The sequence below is a fragment of the Gymnoscopelus microlampas genome (assembly GCF_963454915.1).
Source record: "Gymnoscopelus microlampas genome assembly, chromosome: 13".
NCBI lineage: Eukaryota > Metazoa > Chordata > Actinopteri > Myctophiformes > Myctophidae > Gymnoscopelus > Gymnoscopelus microlampas.
Window position 1 is genome coordinate 35965888 of NC_139950.1, and position 17013 is coordinate 35982900.

General features: G+C 41.7%; 3 protein-coding genes across 9 annotated transcripts in view; 2 read left to right on the forward strand and 1 right to left on the reverse strand.

The window, feature by feature from the left end:
• Positions 1-4473, forward strand: part of setd4 (SET domain containing 4) — a 10559-nt gene extending 6086 nt beyond the window's left edge. For 2 of the 4 annotated variants that reach the window (XM_084075866.1, XM_084075869.1), the window contains 9 exons: positions 191-275; positions 495-731; positions 1642-1701; positions 1844-1973; positions 2367-2541; positions 3028-3106; positions 3328-3408; positions 3623-3746; positions 3856-4473. In XM_084075866.1, the coding sequence (XP_083931992.1) occupies positions 191-275; positions 495-731; positions 1642-1701; positions 1844-1973; positions 2367-2541; positions 3028-3106; positions 3328-3408; positions 3623-3746; positions 3856-4020 (1136 nt within the window). In that variant the 3' untranslated portion in view covers positions 4021-4473. Of the gene's footprint in view, positions 1-186; positions 276-494; positions 732-1641; positions 1702-1843; positions 1974-2366; positions 2542-3027; positions 3107-3327; positions 3409-3622; positions 3747-3855 lie in introns of all 4 variants that reach the window. The other 2 variants (XM_084075867.1, XM_084075868.1) reach the window with 1 other exon arrangement.
• Positions 4474-5175: 702 nt separating this feature from the next.
• On the reverse strand, positions 5176-12152 carry cryzl1 (crystallin, zeta (quinone reductase)-like 1). Of its 3 annotated transcripts, none has more exons than XM_084075874.1 (13): positions 12021-12152; positions 10429-10506; positions 10036-10108; positions 9696-9740; positions 9537-9605; positions 8716-8849; positions 8374-8485; positions 8111-8131; positions 7098-7196; positions 6816-6931; positions 6266-6371; positions 5970-6015; positions 5176-5540 (listed from the first exon to the last, which is right to left on the reverse strand). In XM_084075874.1, exons 1-13 carry the CDS (start codon positions 12144-12146, stop codon positions 5444-5446), a joined length of 1122 nt encoding a protein of 373 aa, XP_083932000.1. In that variant the 5' UTR covers positions 12147-12152; the 3' UTR covers positions 5176-5443. The 3 variants fall into 3 exon arrangements, with proteins under 3 accessions (XP_083932000.1, XP_083932002.1, XP_083932001.1); XM_084075876.1 differs by lacking the exon at positions 12021-12152 and adding an exon at positions 11152-11412; XM_084075875.1 differs by lacking the exon at positions 8111-8131.
• A 1828-nt stretch (positions 12153-13980) lies between these two features.
• itsn1 (intersectin 1 (SH3 domain protein)) overlaps positions 13981-17013 on the forward strand; it is a 62795-nt gene continuing 59762 nt past the window's right edge. For both annotated transcript variants that reach the window (XM_084077032.1, XM_084077033.1), the window contains exon 1: positions 13981-14127. The gene's annotated coding sequence lies outside the window, so the exon portion shown is untranslated. The remainder of the gene's footprint in view (positions 14128-17013) is intronic.

The window sequence follows — 17013 nt, forward strand, 5'->3', positions numbered from 1 at the left end:
CTGAAAACTAAAATAATCACAGTTGATTGTTTGGGGAAGGGGTTGACCACAGTGTTGTGATCATTTTCAAAATCTTGTGGGAAAAATGGTTTTGAGTTGACCCATGAATAAAATTCTTCTTAGTCATTTGAAATAATGAATCTAAATTTGAGTATCTTGAAACATCACTGTCTCTCCTTCTGTCAGCCAGGCCAGATGTTAATCTCTCTTCCACTGTCATGCCTCCTCACAACCTCAACTGTTCTGAAGAGCTACCTTGGACACTATATAAAGAGGTAGAAACTCACACAACCTTTTAGCAACCTCACATTATTTAGAACTGCTACAGTACATGTCTCAATGTGCCTTACACAGCCTTACTCTTCAAGATCTTTCCCACCTACAGTATAGTCGGCTACTCTTGTCTTTCGAGGAAAGATTAAATTAATCTGAAACAAGCCTGTAGACAAAGTAAACATACACACATCCGGTACATGCTGCTTTTTCATTCACAGCTGGAAGCCCCGTCTCTCTCCGCTGTTGGCTCTCTGCATCTTCCTTGTGTGTGAGCGACATAGAGTAGATGATTCTGACTGGCTCCCATACATCAGCGTCCTGCCCACCACTTACACATGCCCTGCTTATTTCCCTGATGATGTCATAGCTCTTCTGCCAAGCAGTGTGAGGAAACAAGCTATTGAGCAGAGGGAGGCGGTGTTAGAAATTCATTCTTCAAATCAGGACTTTTTCAGGTGGGTCAAGACAAGAAAAGTCAGTTAAACACAGTTGAATACACAAGAGGGAGTGTTGTACTGTGATCAGCACTGGTAGAAAGCCAAGTGCAGTAGATTAGCATACCATTGCCATTATCACAGTATAGCACAACCTTGGGTGTATCATTGTGATTTTACGATGAGCTGATGATCAATATTTATGATCGGATGTCAAGACTACATATGTGATGTGTAACAAACATACGTTTAGTGGGGCGCTCGGGTGGCACAGTGGTAAAGTGCCTGCCCACCACTGTGGAGGTTGTGGGTTCGAATGCACCGTGGTGCATCCGGCTTTGAGGAGCGTCTATACGAACACAACTGGCCCGTGTTCTGGGGAGGGAAGCCGGTGGGGAGGGTGATACTTGTCACTGCACGTATGGGGGTGGCATTTGTCAGCAGGGAGTGTTTGGCGGGAGTAGTAGAAGGAAGGCTCTATGTCCTCATGGTGTGGGCTCCTCACTGGCAGGTGAGTTAGTATGATACAACAGCAGTGACAACACACACATGTGGGGAGGAAAACGACTAAACAACTAAATTGGGGAGACAAAGTGGTAAAAAGCAAAACATAAATAAAAGAAGAAAATAAGCTCACAATGCATAACGATGCGTGGTGTTGTGAGCTTTTAGATCTGTTATTTTCACTATTTTGAAAATGAAATGCCAAAAATAGGGATGCCAGGGTGAAAGTGGTTAACATTACATTGTTTCTGACAGATGTCAGCCAAAACACAATAAATGGAATGAATGTGGTATTTATAAAATTCACCCTGGCCTATCAATTAGTCAAACTTGATGGTAAGTTGCTGTACAACAAGTGCATCAAATTCAAAACCTGTCCCGGATCAGTTCATTACAATATCTATTATGTTCTGATTGGCTAATACAGATCCCTACAGCCAATCCTGAGCAAACCTGCAGAGGAGGTGTTAACGTATGAAGCTTTGAGGTGAGAACACACACACACATCCACACAGAGACGTATTATATTCATAGTGATACAACAAATAGGTTCTTGAGAATCACTGAAGTAATGACTAGATGTGTTGAGTAACAGACAGAGCAAAAAGCCTATGTCTCTTTCTTGTTAGATGGGCATGGTGTAGTGTCAACACACGCTCTGTCTTCATGTCCCACCCCCCCAACCCCTTCCTGTCTGGAGAGGATGTTTATGCTCTGGCTCCCTTCCTGGACCTGCTCAACCACCGGCCTGACATACAGGTTCATATCACTGTACACAAACCATTTAGTTGTTAATGTTACATGTTTTTTTTTAGGATAAACCCCTTGAGATGCATCATCTCGTCTTCCAGGGGGTCCTCAGGCACAACGCACAAACAATGCCAAGAAACAATCACATAACATTCAACAATAACCACGACAAAACATACACATAAGGGCTCTGAGGGCATCCCAGACCATTATACATCTGTTACACATGTCATCTAAAAAACTCAAAATAAATAAATGAAAGAATTGCAAGGAGTTGCAAGGTGTTGCATTGCTCTTGCAACATGCAACTACTTGCAACCATTATCCCCAATGGCAGTTGCAAGGAGTTGCATTGCTGTGGACTTGTGTAATACTGTATGTTCTGTGTGTGTATTTGTCCAGGTGTCAGCAGGTTTCAATCACGCATCAGGATGCTATGAGATCAGCAGTGCTGCCGGGGTGCAGCGCTACCAACAGGCTTTTATCAACTATGGCTCGCATGACAACCAGCGCCTGTTACTGGAGTATGGCTTTGTCGCCCCCGGCAATCCACACAGTGTCGTCTATGTGGACACAGGTGACATGCTGCAGTCAGTCTACTAATCAATCGCTGGCATCTGGAAAATCCACCAGGATGCCACCTGTAATGTTGTCAAACACTTTGAAGCTGTTGCATTGACAGGGAATCTGAGTCTGACTAAAGCCTATTTACACGTTGTTTTTCGCTTCATAAATCTATTATTCTTTGGCAAGCAAGACCGTCATGCAACAAAGTATAAATTAGACTCAAGGCTGGGCAATTATGAACCAAGTCTGTCAATTATTTGTTCAAAGGGTGTGTCCAGACAGTATCTCAGAATCTTAAATCAATTGTATTAGCAAAATGCGATTTCATGCAAGGAATTTAACTTGGTTGGTTGCTCTTTATTGTCACACAATACTACAGTACAAGGTTAGTACAGTCTACTGTCCTATCTATAAAGGCATAAAAGCCCCCCCAAAAACATAAAAAAAGAAGAAAGTTAAATCTACTGTAAAAAAGACTTCCTATTTGGTTCTCCAGGTGTTCTCTGTGAGATTGTAAGAGGTGACAGAAGTTTGGAGCAGAAGATCAAGTTCCTCAAAGAGAACAACTTTGTACGGTAAGATTGCATCAGCTTTACACATTAGACCCTACAGTATCTAGAACTTAACACACCAAATAAAAACAGCTTTGGTTGGCTGCATAATTTCCGTTGTTTAGTGTTAACAGTCTTATGGCAACAGAAGAATGCAGGGTTGCATTTTGTGAAAATTCAAGTGATCCCATATGGAATGGCTCAGACTTTTCCCTCCTCTTAAGATCTCTGTCTTTTTCGATCAGTAACCTAACGGTGTCCAGTGAAGGTCCCAGTTGGAGGTTGATGACAGCTCTCAGAATTTTGGCACTGCCTCAGACACTATAGTAAGAGTATTTCTCTCATATACATTATATGGAGTTATATTTTTTATATTAAAGGGCAAATGTACCTGCTCATTCTGTAAAAATGTAACCTCGCTAACCTATCATTCAGTGTTCTATTTCTTTTCCATCTTCTGGATATTTTACTGATGTCACTGAGTTACTATCTTTATAAGGCCGTCATTGTGGATCGGTCTGTTTCTGTATATGTGTGTAGTCCCCAGTGGAAGTCTGTGTTACTTGGTCAGCCATTGTCTGAGGAGAGAGAGCAGTGGTGCATCCAGACCGTTTGGACTGTGTGTCAACACTTACTACTAGACACACACACAGTATTAGATAAGGTAAGTACCTTTACCCACACACAAAAAACTCTCTGCCTATCCCATCCAATAAATCTTTTTAACATACGAATGTTTGAATGAGTCTAAATATTTGTGTGCACATGTGTAGATTTCCCAACTCTACAAGCAGTGTGATGTACCAATCAGAGAACAGCTGGATGTGGTCAGATCAATCAGAGAAGAAGAGAGATGCATCCTGGGAAGGTGTTTGGAGGTGCTGCAAGGCATACAGAGACAGCCATCGTCATGCCAACCTGAAGACACTACAGTATAGGGATATCTGACAAAGTGTGGCCTGTCTCTTAAGTATTTGTTACATTAGTCTTAACCAACGGTCATGTGGTTAACGTGGTTCTGCATCTGGTATGAATAGAAAGCGCTCCAGTATCAAGGACTTCCTGGAATGCTATGTTGAAAGTGCAACAGGCTGTAGCACAGCAGGGCTACACAAACCTTTTCAGCAATGACCCAGAACCTTTTATCCATGCTGGTCATGACCCAACCCAAGAAGTATTTATTGTTTGACCGCTGATAACAGCAATGTTTTTAATAATTAATAGTTTAAGAAAGGGATTAAGCATTTATGCACTCAAAAAAGCCACAGTAGGTTCTTTTTTCAGTGTACTCAGGACAGACAAGCAACATGTTGCTAAATGCCAAGCTTTTCAAGGCACATCAAACACTGCTCTTAACGTATTGTTTTTCTATGTAGCTAAGTTTAAATATCAGTGTCTATAGAGTGTCATGACATGTTCCCTTGGGAGCTGTCTGCTCAAAACCTATGAACACATCAAATCACAGGAAGAATACTTTCTTGTAATGCTTTCTAAATTTGATATACTGTAGGTTAAATCTTTTGCCAATATTATTTTTGTGTCGTATTGATCAATTAACTATACAACTTGGTCCCTGTCCCTGCTCAGTTTGTCTGGTGAGCCGCTTCTTTTCATTTGACTGAGGAGTTTCACTGGAGGTTGTACAAATATCTTTAAGTTGCCAAGATATGTCATCCCACACAAATGGTCTCCTACAGTGGCCACAATTACCTCTCCCTGCCCCCCACCCATTCACTTCAACATCAAAACCTACCTCTGGTTTTCTACAGGGGCGAGCACCTACGTCAGATATAGAAAATCTAATTGAAGATGGCTTGATTTCCTATTGTATCGTCTTGACCCTGACCAACCAGTAGGAGTCGCTAGTGCAGTGACAACACAAGCCCCTGTTGGCTTACCGCCTGTGAATACAACCAATGTTTTTGATGGAGCTCCAAATAGATATTATTAATGTGAACTCGAAATTATCTGATAAATTGACAGATTTTAACCAGTCTGTGTCCCAAACTGTATCAATGTGGTTGTGTATTTGTTTGTTTTGATCCTGACAATTACGACTGAATATGGTAGTCAGTTGACATTTCTAACCTAGCAGTTGAGATTTTTTTTATTAAAACAAAAACAGATGAAATTCAGTGTGGATTATAGTTAAGGGTGGGTGATAACTTGCAATTCAACATTAAGTAAACTATTAAAAAAAGAAAATAATCAAATCAGTCAGGGAGTCCAGAGAATTCACAAGTAACATTTTGTGACGTACTAGCACAGCTGTGTACGTCACAAAATGCCAGAGGATTGGGCATGACTGGTAATGGGTGCAGTAGTCTCGGAGACAAGTGGGATGTAGGCAGTGCAGTGCTGTCAGAGCTGAACAACAGCCGTCCTCTTTTGGCGAAGCTGGACCATCTCCATGGCAACCGTGGCTTCATATAGAGGGACCGGCTCCTGAGGCTGGGGTCTGGACAGAGAGAGAGAGGGAGACCAATTTGTCCTTCAACACAAACCAACATCTGTATCAAGCTGGGGTCATTATTAAGGTGCCACCCCGATGTCACAATACTCACTCATACACATGCATGCTTTCTGACTGCTGTGACATGGCTGCTTGGATTTGTTTTTTTTACTTAGTGTTTTCTCAATGCTGTAAAGCTGGTTGTTCAACATACATATGTATGAAAGGCCTAGTGCTATTATCTATTATTGTGTCTATTATGTGTATTATTACTACATTTGACTGAGTTTGGTTATAGGGATTTCTAAATCCCTACACAACCTAAACTAAATCACCATACAACCTAAGGCATACTGATTTTTATATACACCAGTTTTTCTACACCGCACTTGCCAAAAGTTTAGACGAGTGTGCAAATCGTGGTGTTAGTCTTACCTGAGGATTCCAGTTGACAACTTCTCCACAATGTCCTTCAGGATGTCTGATACAATATCGTTAAGACTTATTTAGAAGAAATGGGAATATGTGTGTGGGCACAAAGGCAATGCATGCTGTCTGTGTGTGTGTGTGTGTGTGTGTGTGTGTGTGTGTGTAGTGTACACTGTATGCTATGAGTGAGAATATTAAAAGTAAACAGCATCCAGTTAGTGTGCATGTATTATAGGACTGGGAGTAATAATAGTATGCGCATGCATGCTGTGCATGCATTGTTGTAGAGGTGTGTTGGATACGGAGGTATCGTCCTTGCTGAGCTGATGAAGCTGTCCAGATGTCACCGTTGAGGAAAGACACAGAAGCTGACTTTAAGTAGAGTAGTCTGCTATCTGGAGGATCCAACTATAGAAGCACACAAACACAAAACACGCATCCAACAGCATTGATGAAAGACAGAAAGGACAGGATCAATTTCTTAGTGATAGTCTACTTTTTCGGTTAATTGAATAATCGAGAAGCATTTTTCTTTTTTTATATTATATATCAATGAATCGTGAAAATATTCAAATGTATTTGTTATCAACTAAATGGTCCACTTAAGCCCTACTTCATACTTTGTCGTACAGTATCGACAATAGTCGGTCTACAAGCTCATAACGCATCACGTACTGAAAATAGTCGATCTACAAGCTCATAAAGCATCACACTGTCATTGTGTTGAGCGCCTCTACAGTACATCTGCTATTTTCAGACTTTTACTTGTAACGGTATTTCAATATTGTGATATTGATACTTTTACTCAAGTAAAAGAAAACTGAGTACTTCTTCCACCACTGTCATTAATACCTGCAGGTCTTGGTGTGATGTAACCCAGTGCCCCCCCACTCCCAGCACACTGATTACGTCATGTTTGTGTGGGAGAAGCTTCATCTCTGCTGACTCATCCTCTTCATGGAGACGCACTGAACGAACAGGAATACAGACAGAACATTTACATGTTAAAGCCAGAGGTTAGTCAAGCTGTTTCACGTCTAAGCAAGGGTGTGACTGTGCTGTGATTTATACTTATCTTTTCATCACATTCATGCACACACATGAACGTAATGAACAAACACTCGGTGCTTTTACCTCCAGAGTCTATGACTGTATCCACTCCCAGGCCTCCCGTCTCCTCCAGAACAGTAGACAACAGCTCTGATGAGCCGTCATAGACTGGAATCACCCTGGCTAAAGACAGACACAAGCTAGTGTTAGTGCTTGTGCTAGTGACAGGTGACTTTGTACTGTCAATACAAACCATTAAAACTGTCATCTAATACCAACTGCATATATAATATCCTTAAAAACGAAACGTCACTACTAGCCGACATAGATGGAGCCTAGATATACAGTATATCGGACAAATATTTGCCAGGGATACCATTTAGAGCATCACTTTAGATAGTGGGGAAAATTGCATTTTAAAGTTATTTTCTAATGTTACAAAATGTGACATCCAACACAGACAAAATTGATAATGTCAGATGAGTTGTTTTACTGTACACACTGATATCATCTTAAGTACAGATAGACATTAATGATACACAGCAACTTCCAAAAGCAACTAAGAAGTTAAGGCAAATATCACATAAATGCCATTTACTGTAGGTCCAGGTAAGCAATTAAAAAGGTGCTGTAAGTGAGATTTATTTTGTTAAAACAAAAATATCTCTATATTCTGATCATTGCTACAAAGTGTTTGTTCAGTAACAGGGGTCTACCAGGTTCTCAAGCTCTTGGTTTCCCAGCTCGGTGTCCCAGCTCTCGAGCAGGGACACCACTTTCATCCAATCAGGAGAGAGAACCCATTAATCAGCTATAATGTTACGGTTCCAATTTTGTTTGCAAATGCTTTTTTTAATCACTTCCAATTTCACTTGTTTATTCTGTATACTGTATGACTGATTGTATAAAAATGTTATGTATCCCAACCTGAAAATGACTTTTTCTGCCTACTTAAGAGCTAGAGACTGGGAGAGCCCCACTATAGCAACAATTACTATCAGAATATATGAATATTTATCACTTATTTTAACAAAATAAAAAAGAATCACTTGCACCCAACCTCTTTAAGTTTAGAGCGACAGAAAGAATTATCTCACCTACTAGAGGTTCCTGAACACCTGAGGAACAATGAAGGGGATAGACAATGAAACAAAAGAAGGGAAAAAGGAACAGGTGATGAAGTAACAGAGGGTAGAGTGGGAAAGAGATAACAGCAAAGCATGAAAAGAGAGCAGAGACTGGTGAACAGTCTCCTCCATTTAACTGGACTGTGTCAGAAAAGGCAAGCCAATGAAGTTATACGCTGAAAGCATTTTCATTACTGCAATTTAAACTGTGGACATACTAATGTGGTACGGACCTATGCTGGGCCGCAGCTGCTCCAGGAATGTGTGCTGTTGTGGTGTGTGAGATGTGGCCAGGACCTTGACTCCATGGTAACACGCCAGCTGGATGCACAGCAAGCCAAACGGCTGGGAGGGCCAAAGAGGGAGAGTTAAAACACATTATGCAGACAAGCAAATCAATTCAAGAGGGACCATGTGCTTGTCAGACCTTCCCTGGGAAGAAAACAAGATACACATCATCTGTAGATACAAAGCTGGAACACCGGTCCTCTCACACACACTCACACACACACACACACACACACACACACACACACACACACACACAGGTCTTTAACCTTACTATTTGTACATACACTAGCTCCATCCATGATCAGGAGTGTGTGTCCGGCTGCCATGCGAGCGTGTGTGTGTAGTGCTGTGTAAGCTCGTACACTGTCCTGCAGTGCACCTGCAACACACACCCAACCCAGCTTCTCTGGCTTCTGAACTGGAGAAGAGACACACACACACACACACACACACACACACACACACACACACACACACACACACACACACACACACACACACACACACACACACACACACACACACACACACTTATTAAAGTGGTTTCATCATTTGTAGAGAGCTATGTCTCTTGACATCATATTTTAGACCATGTGAAGTAGCCTATTCAAAATTGTCAATGTCATTCATCTACTAGCTTCTTACAAGGAAGAATCGATCCAAATAGTGTTTCCTTACAGAGGTTCATGAATGTGTGTTCCCATTGGTTGGCATGTGGATTAATTCTACAAAACCAACATCCATATGACACCCAATTTTTTGATTGATTGACGTTTTTATTGACTAATGCATACACATGAATATATTTGTACATGTATCTGTCAAAAGAATAAAAGACAAAAATGCTTGAGAGGTGATTTCGATTGTGGTCCTTTGCTGTGGATGCTACCATGAGTTTCTCTCTAATGGCTGAGATCTGTGTGTGTGTGTGTGTGTGTGTGTGTGTGTGTGTGTGTGTGTGTGTGTGTGTGTGTGTGTGTGTGTGTGTGTGTGTGTGTGTGTGTGTGTGTGTGTGTGTGTGTGTGTGTGTGTGTGTGTGTGTGTGTGTGTGTGCGCGCGTGTGTGCGTGTGCGTGTGCGTGTGTGCGTGTGCGTGTGTTTATTACCCAGATAGTGTTCATCTATATCAACAACATCGCAGAGTCCAGAGCAAGGAGCATCCAATGGCAGGATACCTGGAAATAAGCAGGGCAAGATTAGAGTTTCATTCACTCAACAAACAAAAAACAACAGTGGCAATCACACAGCCAGGACACGTTTCTTACCTACAACCTCATCATCAGGCTGGAAGAAGGAAACGCTGGAGCCCACTGCAGGAAGACAGAAAGAATCCAACAGATGTAGTTTAAACAAAGGTGGAGAGATCTTTGCTAGTGTTTACTGTCTGCTAGTGTTTTTCCTGTTAACTACTTAAATTATCTAGAGCTATACTAAGTAAACTGGACCTGAGCTGTCTCTGTACTTGGACGGCTTTTTTTCCATCTACACCAAATGTCTTTGCCAAAAATGTACACGCTCGTAGATCTGCTATTTTTGGCTAATGTACCCTCAGAATATGTTTGCTGGAGTTCAAATGGTTAATGTGAGAGAGGAAGAGAGTCAGACCTTTCAGGATCACCCCAACCACTTCTCTGCCAACAGGAACTAAATCTCTCTTAAGCCCCAGGTCACTTAGCAACTAGAAACAGCAAGGCGAAATTAGACGGAAAGGAAACGGAATGCATTAGTATTGTATATAACACAACTAGGCAATTGATTGAAAAATGTTTTCAATGATGAAACTTTTTAACTCCGTACTGTAAGGCAGGCTTGAAACTACTTTTGTATTTTATACACACAATAATACTACATAATTAAATGACACCATAGAAATTCTCATCTGACATTACTTATGTTGAACTGAGTACTATAATAGTAATGATGATGACGACGACGACGATAATAATACTATTATTATTATTATTATGGTTATTACGGTATTATAATGACTGAATTTACCTTGAAGTTCAGTGGACTGAGTCCACAGGCCTTGACCTGGACCCTGACCTGATGGCTGTCTAATAATGCTGGAAGTGTCTGCAGAGAGTAGATAGCCATGTGACACAGACAGCTTTAGAAATGATATTCAGACACACACACCTTCAGTTAAGCCAGTTATTTGTCTATATCAGTGGATCTCAACCTTTTCAGGTCGTGACCCCCCAAAATAATCATATTTGAACTGGGGAACCCCCACCCTGATAAGCACTTGGAATGTAGGAGTTGAGGCATTACATTTTGTTTGACTCAGTTCCGCAGACAAATAATTGTGAAAATAGCAGATCTACAAGCTCACAACGCTTCGCAACGCGAGGCGTTTTGAGCTTGTAGATCGGCTATTTTCATAAATGTTGCCTATTTCTTGAATTATTTTACCATTTGGCCAATGTTTGACCATTTTTTTAAACTATAGTTTGTTGATTACTTTTGTTGCAGTAGTGGTCTTTTTAGGTATTAAAAAGGTCTTCACTTCACTAGCTGTCATCTGGGGAACCCCCAAAAATCATGTGAGGAACCCCCTGGGGCTGGGGGTCCCGACCCACAGGTTGAGAACCTACACCTGACACTTGCATTTACGTTTTCCAAGACTTTATGACTAGACACAATTGTTACAGTTGACAACACACAGACAGCAGAATTATTAACAGTAAGGCTACAGTACAGTATGTGGTTACAACCCACCGTCTCCTGAATAATGAACTTGGTCTCAGCATCATTTCCTCCGGGTCTGCAGTACAAGCCTTTCATGCTAACTGCTGCTAGCTAGGTGTTTTATTTTATTTTTTAACGTCCACCCTACGTGGCACTTGAAACATAAATCATCTACCGTGCACTCTACTCTACCTTTATGCTTTTAGCTTTCTTAATAATGGATTTAACTCGCCCGTACCGAGCAAAACACAGCAGCAAGCAATCAGCTGACTGTTATGTCTTCTTCTTCTCTCTACCTTACTATGGCTGAATGCGGCCAAATTATCACATTATTGCCCACTAGTGGTATTTGTGGATTACTGCATCTCAAAACAATGAGAAATAGCAACTATAGAACCTCTTTTGGTCATAATAAATACAATAGAATAAAATGGATATCAGACCGAAATTAAATCCTATAGTCTTAATCCCTGTCATCCATTTCTTCATACACATGTTTTAAAATGTAATTATTTCTTAACCTTAAATGCTGTTTAGAAATATTTATTTTGGAAGATTCCAGTCAATCCAGTGGCAGGATTGGAATGTTGGCAGAATAATAGTCTTCGATCAAGACTATCACAGATGTATTTTAGCGAGTCTGACTTTATACTTTCGTAATCTGTTCAAATGTCTAAATCAATAAAATACATATATGACAGTCTTGATCCGAGGCTAGCAGTTTATTCATTATATGAAGGAGGCAGGACTCATGATTATCCATTAGCTCTGGTTCAGAGCGTTAGTGAGTTCCCTCTAACGCTCTGGAAGACCCCTCGCTCTGGCCATGTACAAGGAATTCCACCTCGCCGCCAGCGCTCAACTATAGTGAAAATAAACTAAACCATTTCGCTACTCACCGAAGCAAAGGCTGTTTTGGGTTGTTGAATGTCTATTCTCCAACTGCGCACGCCTAAACGCACCCCACCTACTCTGTAAAATACACTTTTTGGGCAGAAAATAAAATATGTCAGCGAGACGGACATTATTTGTATTTACTCCACAGTGCCCTCTACATTTTGGTTAATGGTAAGTCCCCAAATCCTCCAGATCTGTAGAGGGCACTGTGGAGTAAATACAAATAATGTCCGTCTCGCTGACATATTTTATTTTCTGCCCAAAAAGTGTATTTTACAGAGTAGGTGGGGTGCGTTTAGGCGTGCGCAGTTGGAGAATAGACATTCAACAACCCAAAACAGCCTTTGCTTCGGTGAGTAGCGAAATGGTTTAGTTTATTTTCACTATAGTTGAGCGCTGGCGGCGAGGTGGAATTCCTTGTACATGGCCAGAGCGAGGGGTCTTCCAGAGCGTTAGAGGGAACTCACTAACGCTCTGAACCAGAGCTAGATTATCCATCAATCCTACTCTAAACACCTTCTAAAGCACTAATTTATGGAATTTCTTAGATTTTTCTTTTATTTATTCTTGAAATGACGTTGAAAAATCATTGAATTCATGAAACAACTTTGAACTTTGAAAAGTGTGTCCGTGACCCACAAATGGGTCCCGACCCAGTGTTTGGGAACCAGTGTTCTAAAGGACGCCCAAACTGAAATTTGTAGTAACATGTTCATCCTGTCCTGTCACTTTAACACCGAGTGACATCATTCTTCATTCTCCCACACAGTTACAAACTACCTGACAGAGAGAACCCAACCTCTCAGCCCCACCCAATTTCACAATGTTAAAGGAACACTTCAAGTGTTGCAATGCTGAATTGGAAAGTGTTACACTTGCGAGAGGCTCCAGTGTGACATCAACACACTATTAAGAGTACAAAAAAATCATAAATGCTATATACGGTATTTTATTTCCATAACGATGTATTCAAAACAACTTCCAATGAAGTCCATGTAGGTAATTTTTTCATAGGATATAAGCTTATTTATTTATTTATTGAATGAATGATGTTCTAGACAATTTTCTCATTTCAAATTGTCCCTTTCACTCCCCTCTTCATCCCCTCTTCATTGCCGAAGGCGTGGCAGAGACTGGTTTTGCACCCTGGGTCCCTGTCCGTCCGTGTGTCCGTCCGTCTGTCTGTGAACAGCTAATCTCCGGCACTGCCCGATTGCAGTGAAACTGTGCACACACACTCCCTGGGTGCCAGAGCGCAACCTCTGCCCCAATTCTTTCAGATCGGCCTGTTATTGCGCCACCAGGACACCGATTTTTGCAAAACACATGTTTTGATATCACTCCTTCAGATTTTGTCCGAAAATCACGCAAATCGGTACACAGTATCTCTATAGTCATGTGATCAAGTCGGATCTGTCCGATTTGTCATATTCCATTCTGATTGGCTAATTTTGGCTTACAGAGTTTGCAGGATTGGTCCGTTTTGAACAAAATGCCCCAAATCATGAATGCAGTGTGCGATTCCCGTGACATTTTGCACGCCCATTACCGCTAGGCCGAGGAAGACATTCCACCCTTTTCACATTGGCCTGTTATAGCGACATAAGCAGGTAGTTTTTTGCAAAACACATTTTTGGAACAAAATGCCTCAATGACAGGCCTAGGAAGAAATGGCACCCTTTTCACATTGGCCTATTATAGTGCCACGGTGCCACCAGGAGGTCACAATAACCTGACCTGGCGGAGACCTGTGCTCCGAGGAGCACTTTTTCTGGTTTGTCCTCTGGTCCTAATCCAGACTAGAGAGGGGAGCAAGGCAAAGGCAGGGCAAAAGATCGTTTACATGGAATCTCGCAACACTATAGTAACCTCAGCCAACCTTCTGCTGCAAACTCTCGCGATAGCAGGCTCTACCGTTACCCCATTTTCCAACTCCTCCTCGGTCGAGACTAGAGGGAATGATTTAGGTTCAACGGGAGAGAGAAGAATCACAGAGGAAAGGGTTTTGCTGATAAAAAAAGGACATAGTTTGGGAGTTCTATGGTTTCATAAACACACAGCGGCCCTATACCCTGTCAAACATCTAAAGGATGGAAGTTGAACTATGAGGTAAGAACACAGAATATACAGACATGTTATTATGATGTGAAAGAATGTCCCCTGAGCGACGGGCTAACAGTTTGGACGTTAGCTTCTATATCTGGTTAGCTAGCTTGCCTTGCTGTAAGGTAACTAAACTAACATTCCGCTATGAGCATGGCTAGTAAATTATATTAGCGCGGGTAGCTGCTAGCCAGCCAGTGTGGGCTGTATCTGTATACTTTATACATGGTTAGCTTAGCTGTTAGCGTTTTAGCCTGTGTGTGTGTGTGTGTGTGTGTGTGTGTGTGCGCAACATAGGCAGGGACTGCTACCAGTGTTGCCATGGCTGCTTATTGTAAGCAACTTTGGGCTTCTTTTTCTGTAAAGTTGCTTGTAAATATTGGTAGTTTTGTGGGTTGCGTTTTTTTGGGGTTTGTTTCTAACGTGTATTTGCTTATTTGGGCTTGTTTCACAATAAAAAAAAAACAGTATATATTTAAATCAGTGGGTCTCGCATATTTTCATGTCATGGCCCCCAAATTAATATGTATTTGTCCCTTTAACCCCCATCTGGAAATGTTTTGTGCAAGGGAGCCCTGTGCCAGATGTGTGTTGTTAGAATGTTTCAGAAATCTTCCAAATATTCCACATTTTACTTAAAGAATTTTTTTTGGAAAACAGCAGATCTACAAGCCCTTAGCTTGTAGATCGGCAATTTTCAAATAGCAGCTTAGGCCGCTCGGTCGCTTCTTTTGGGCTTGTTTTCCTGGACCTGGTTGCTTATTTCTCTCACAAAATCTGGCAACACTGACCGCTACCTAGCCAGCGGGCTAAATCACTGCATCAGCACTGACTGTCTGCTGCTGCTGTTGAGCATTCGCGCTGATGTTTAATGTTGATTTAATTTATTTAACAATCAGATACACATAGATATATGGTGGTACTTCAAGCAGAATGGAGCTTAGATTTTGTAGTCTTGATATTGACGAATTGTCAAAAGTTATGCATCATCACAGCGGACACACACAAGTCAGAGCGAACGTCAACATCTGTCTCACTCTCTCACGACACGAATAGCTGTTGTTCAGCACATCTGTGTGTACCATGAGGTGATTGATTGATTTAATACTTTATTAGCAGTTTGCATAAAAACCAGAGAAAGTGCAGTTCTATAGATACAAAGGATTGCTAAAAGGATTAAACCGAAGAAAGCACTGTGGCTTGTTTCCATTGGGGTCCTGTTGTTAAAGAGAAGCTACAGCTTAATAATTCAGTAAAGCATGCCTGTAAGAAATATAATTCATTGCCATTTTAACGGAAAGAATCCTTTACAGTTACAATGACGCTTTACCAGCGCGATCTGCACTCTCAATGGTCAAACTAAACCATCAACCATTGTCAGAGATTACACACACATCATGGCCTGCTATCTGATCTCTATTGGGAATACCGTTATCTCTCATGTGCGTCGTGCAAGAACACTCCCTATTGTATGACATATTTAGCTGTTTTTTGTAGCCCCATATCTTTAAATGTTGAGGCTTGCTGGCCCTTTAAAAGGCCAGGGGTCAGCACCGACAATCATGTCCAGTGTTTGTTTACCCTGGGATCTGAAAGGGTGAAGGCCAGGGGTATTTGTGGTGCTATAGGACTCAAGGTCACGATTCTCCTGACCAGCCACGGTGTCAGTGACCAGTGTACTTGTGTGAAAGGTGGAGATATTATAATATTAATAAATAATGTGAGGGTAAGAGAGAGGGGTGGATCAGAGTGTGCATGACAAGAGACTATAGACAGTGACAGGACTCCTGTCATCTCGCAGGTCACACTACTCTCACAACTCTGTGATAAATGTGTGCGTGTTTGACAGAGGGACACAGTGTTTAAACTAAGGTGTGTGTGTGTGTGTGTGTTTGTGTGCGTGTGTGTGTGTGTGTGTGTGTGTGTGTTGAGGACGTGTTTTTGTGTGAGTGAAAGGGGGTCGGACAGTTAGCGGGTGTGTGTTAGATGGAAAAGTGTGAGTGTGTGACAAGATTGTGGAGTGTGAGAATGCTGATGAAACGACGCTGTAGTTATTAATAATCACGCTGCCATCGCAGCCTACTGTCCGTCCGCCTCACAAGAACACCCACTAACATTTCAGAAGCTAGAGCAAGCTTGTAACACTGGCTCAATAAAGTATCTACGGTATCCATCCATCCTTGATGGTACAGTACACACAGGTGTGAACTTTCCATCCCATATTTCAGGTGAAGCCTGAGGAATGAAAAACGTTAGATTTTTTTTCTTTAGGCGGTACAGCAGACGGTCTTCGGGATTTTCCTCCTGCTCCTTTTCATTTGTGGAACCTGGAACTTTTGTGGAACATGAAAGAATGAAACAATGAGGTCTAGTAGTAGTAGTAGTAGGTAGTGCATCAGAAATGTGAAATACATGCATCACAACTATTCAGCAGGGAAACGTAACTGGAGGGGGCGATGACAGCAGGGCAGTGTAGGGGGAGGAGGAAGTGGCGGACGGTTAGATGGATATTAGATGGAGAGAGAGAGTCTGACCCCTAATCTGTATCATGTTTTGAAGCCATCTTTGGAGCTTGTGTTTTGTGTGTGTCTTTGTTTGTGTATTGAGTACCGTATGTGTATTTGTGTTTATGGTATGTGTATTTTAGGGGCTTATAGACATGCATCTGCCACAGGGCTGACACTCGCTCTAATTATTCTGACTAATCCCCCCCCCCCCCCCCCCCCCCCCCCCCACGCACACACACTAATCAAGCCCACAGACATACAGTACCGTAGTTAAACATTACAGTACACACTTACACTTCCTGGAACTATAAAAGGGATGTGAAAGGTAGAGAGAGAGAGAGAGAGAGACATGTAGGTAACATGTAGATGCAACACAAATAAAGTC

Bases quoted from the DNA above. Each gene is read 5' to 3' on its own strand.
- cryzl1 (XM_084075874.1), bottom strand. From the start codon at position 12,146: ATGTCCGTCTCGCTGACATATTTTATTTTCTGCCCAAAAAGTGTATTT. The intron at 9,606-9,695 runs GTAAGAAACGTG...GCTTATTTCCAG, and splicing joins GCCTGATGATGAGGTTGTAG to GTATCCTGCCATTGGATGCT. The intron at 6,932-7,097 runs GTAAAAGCACCG...CTGTTCGTTCAG, and splicing joins TACAGTCATAGACTCTGGAG to TGCGTCTCCATGAAGAGGAT.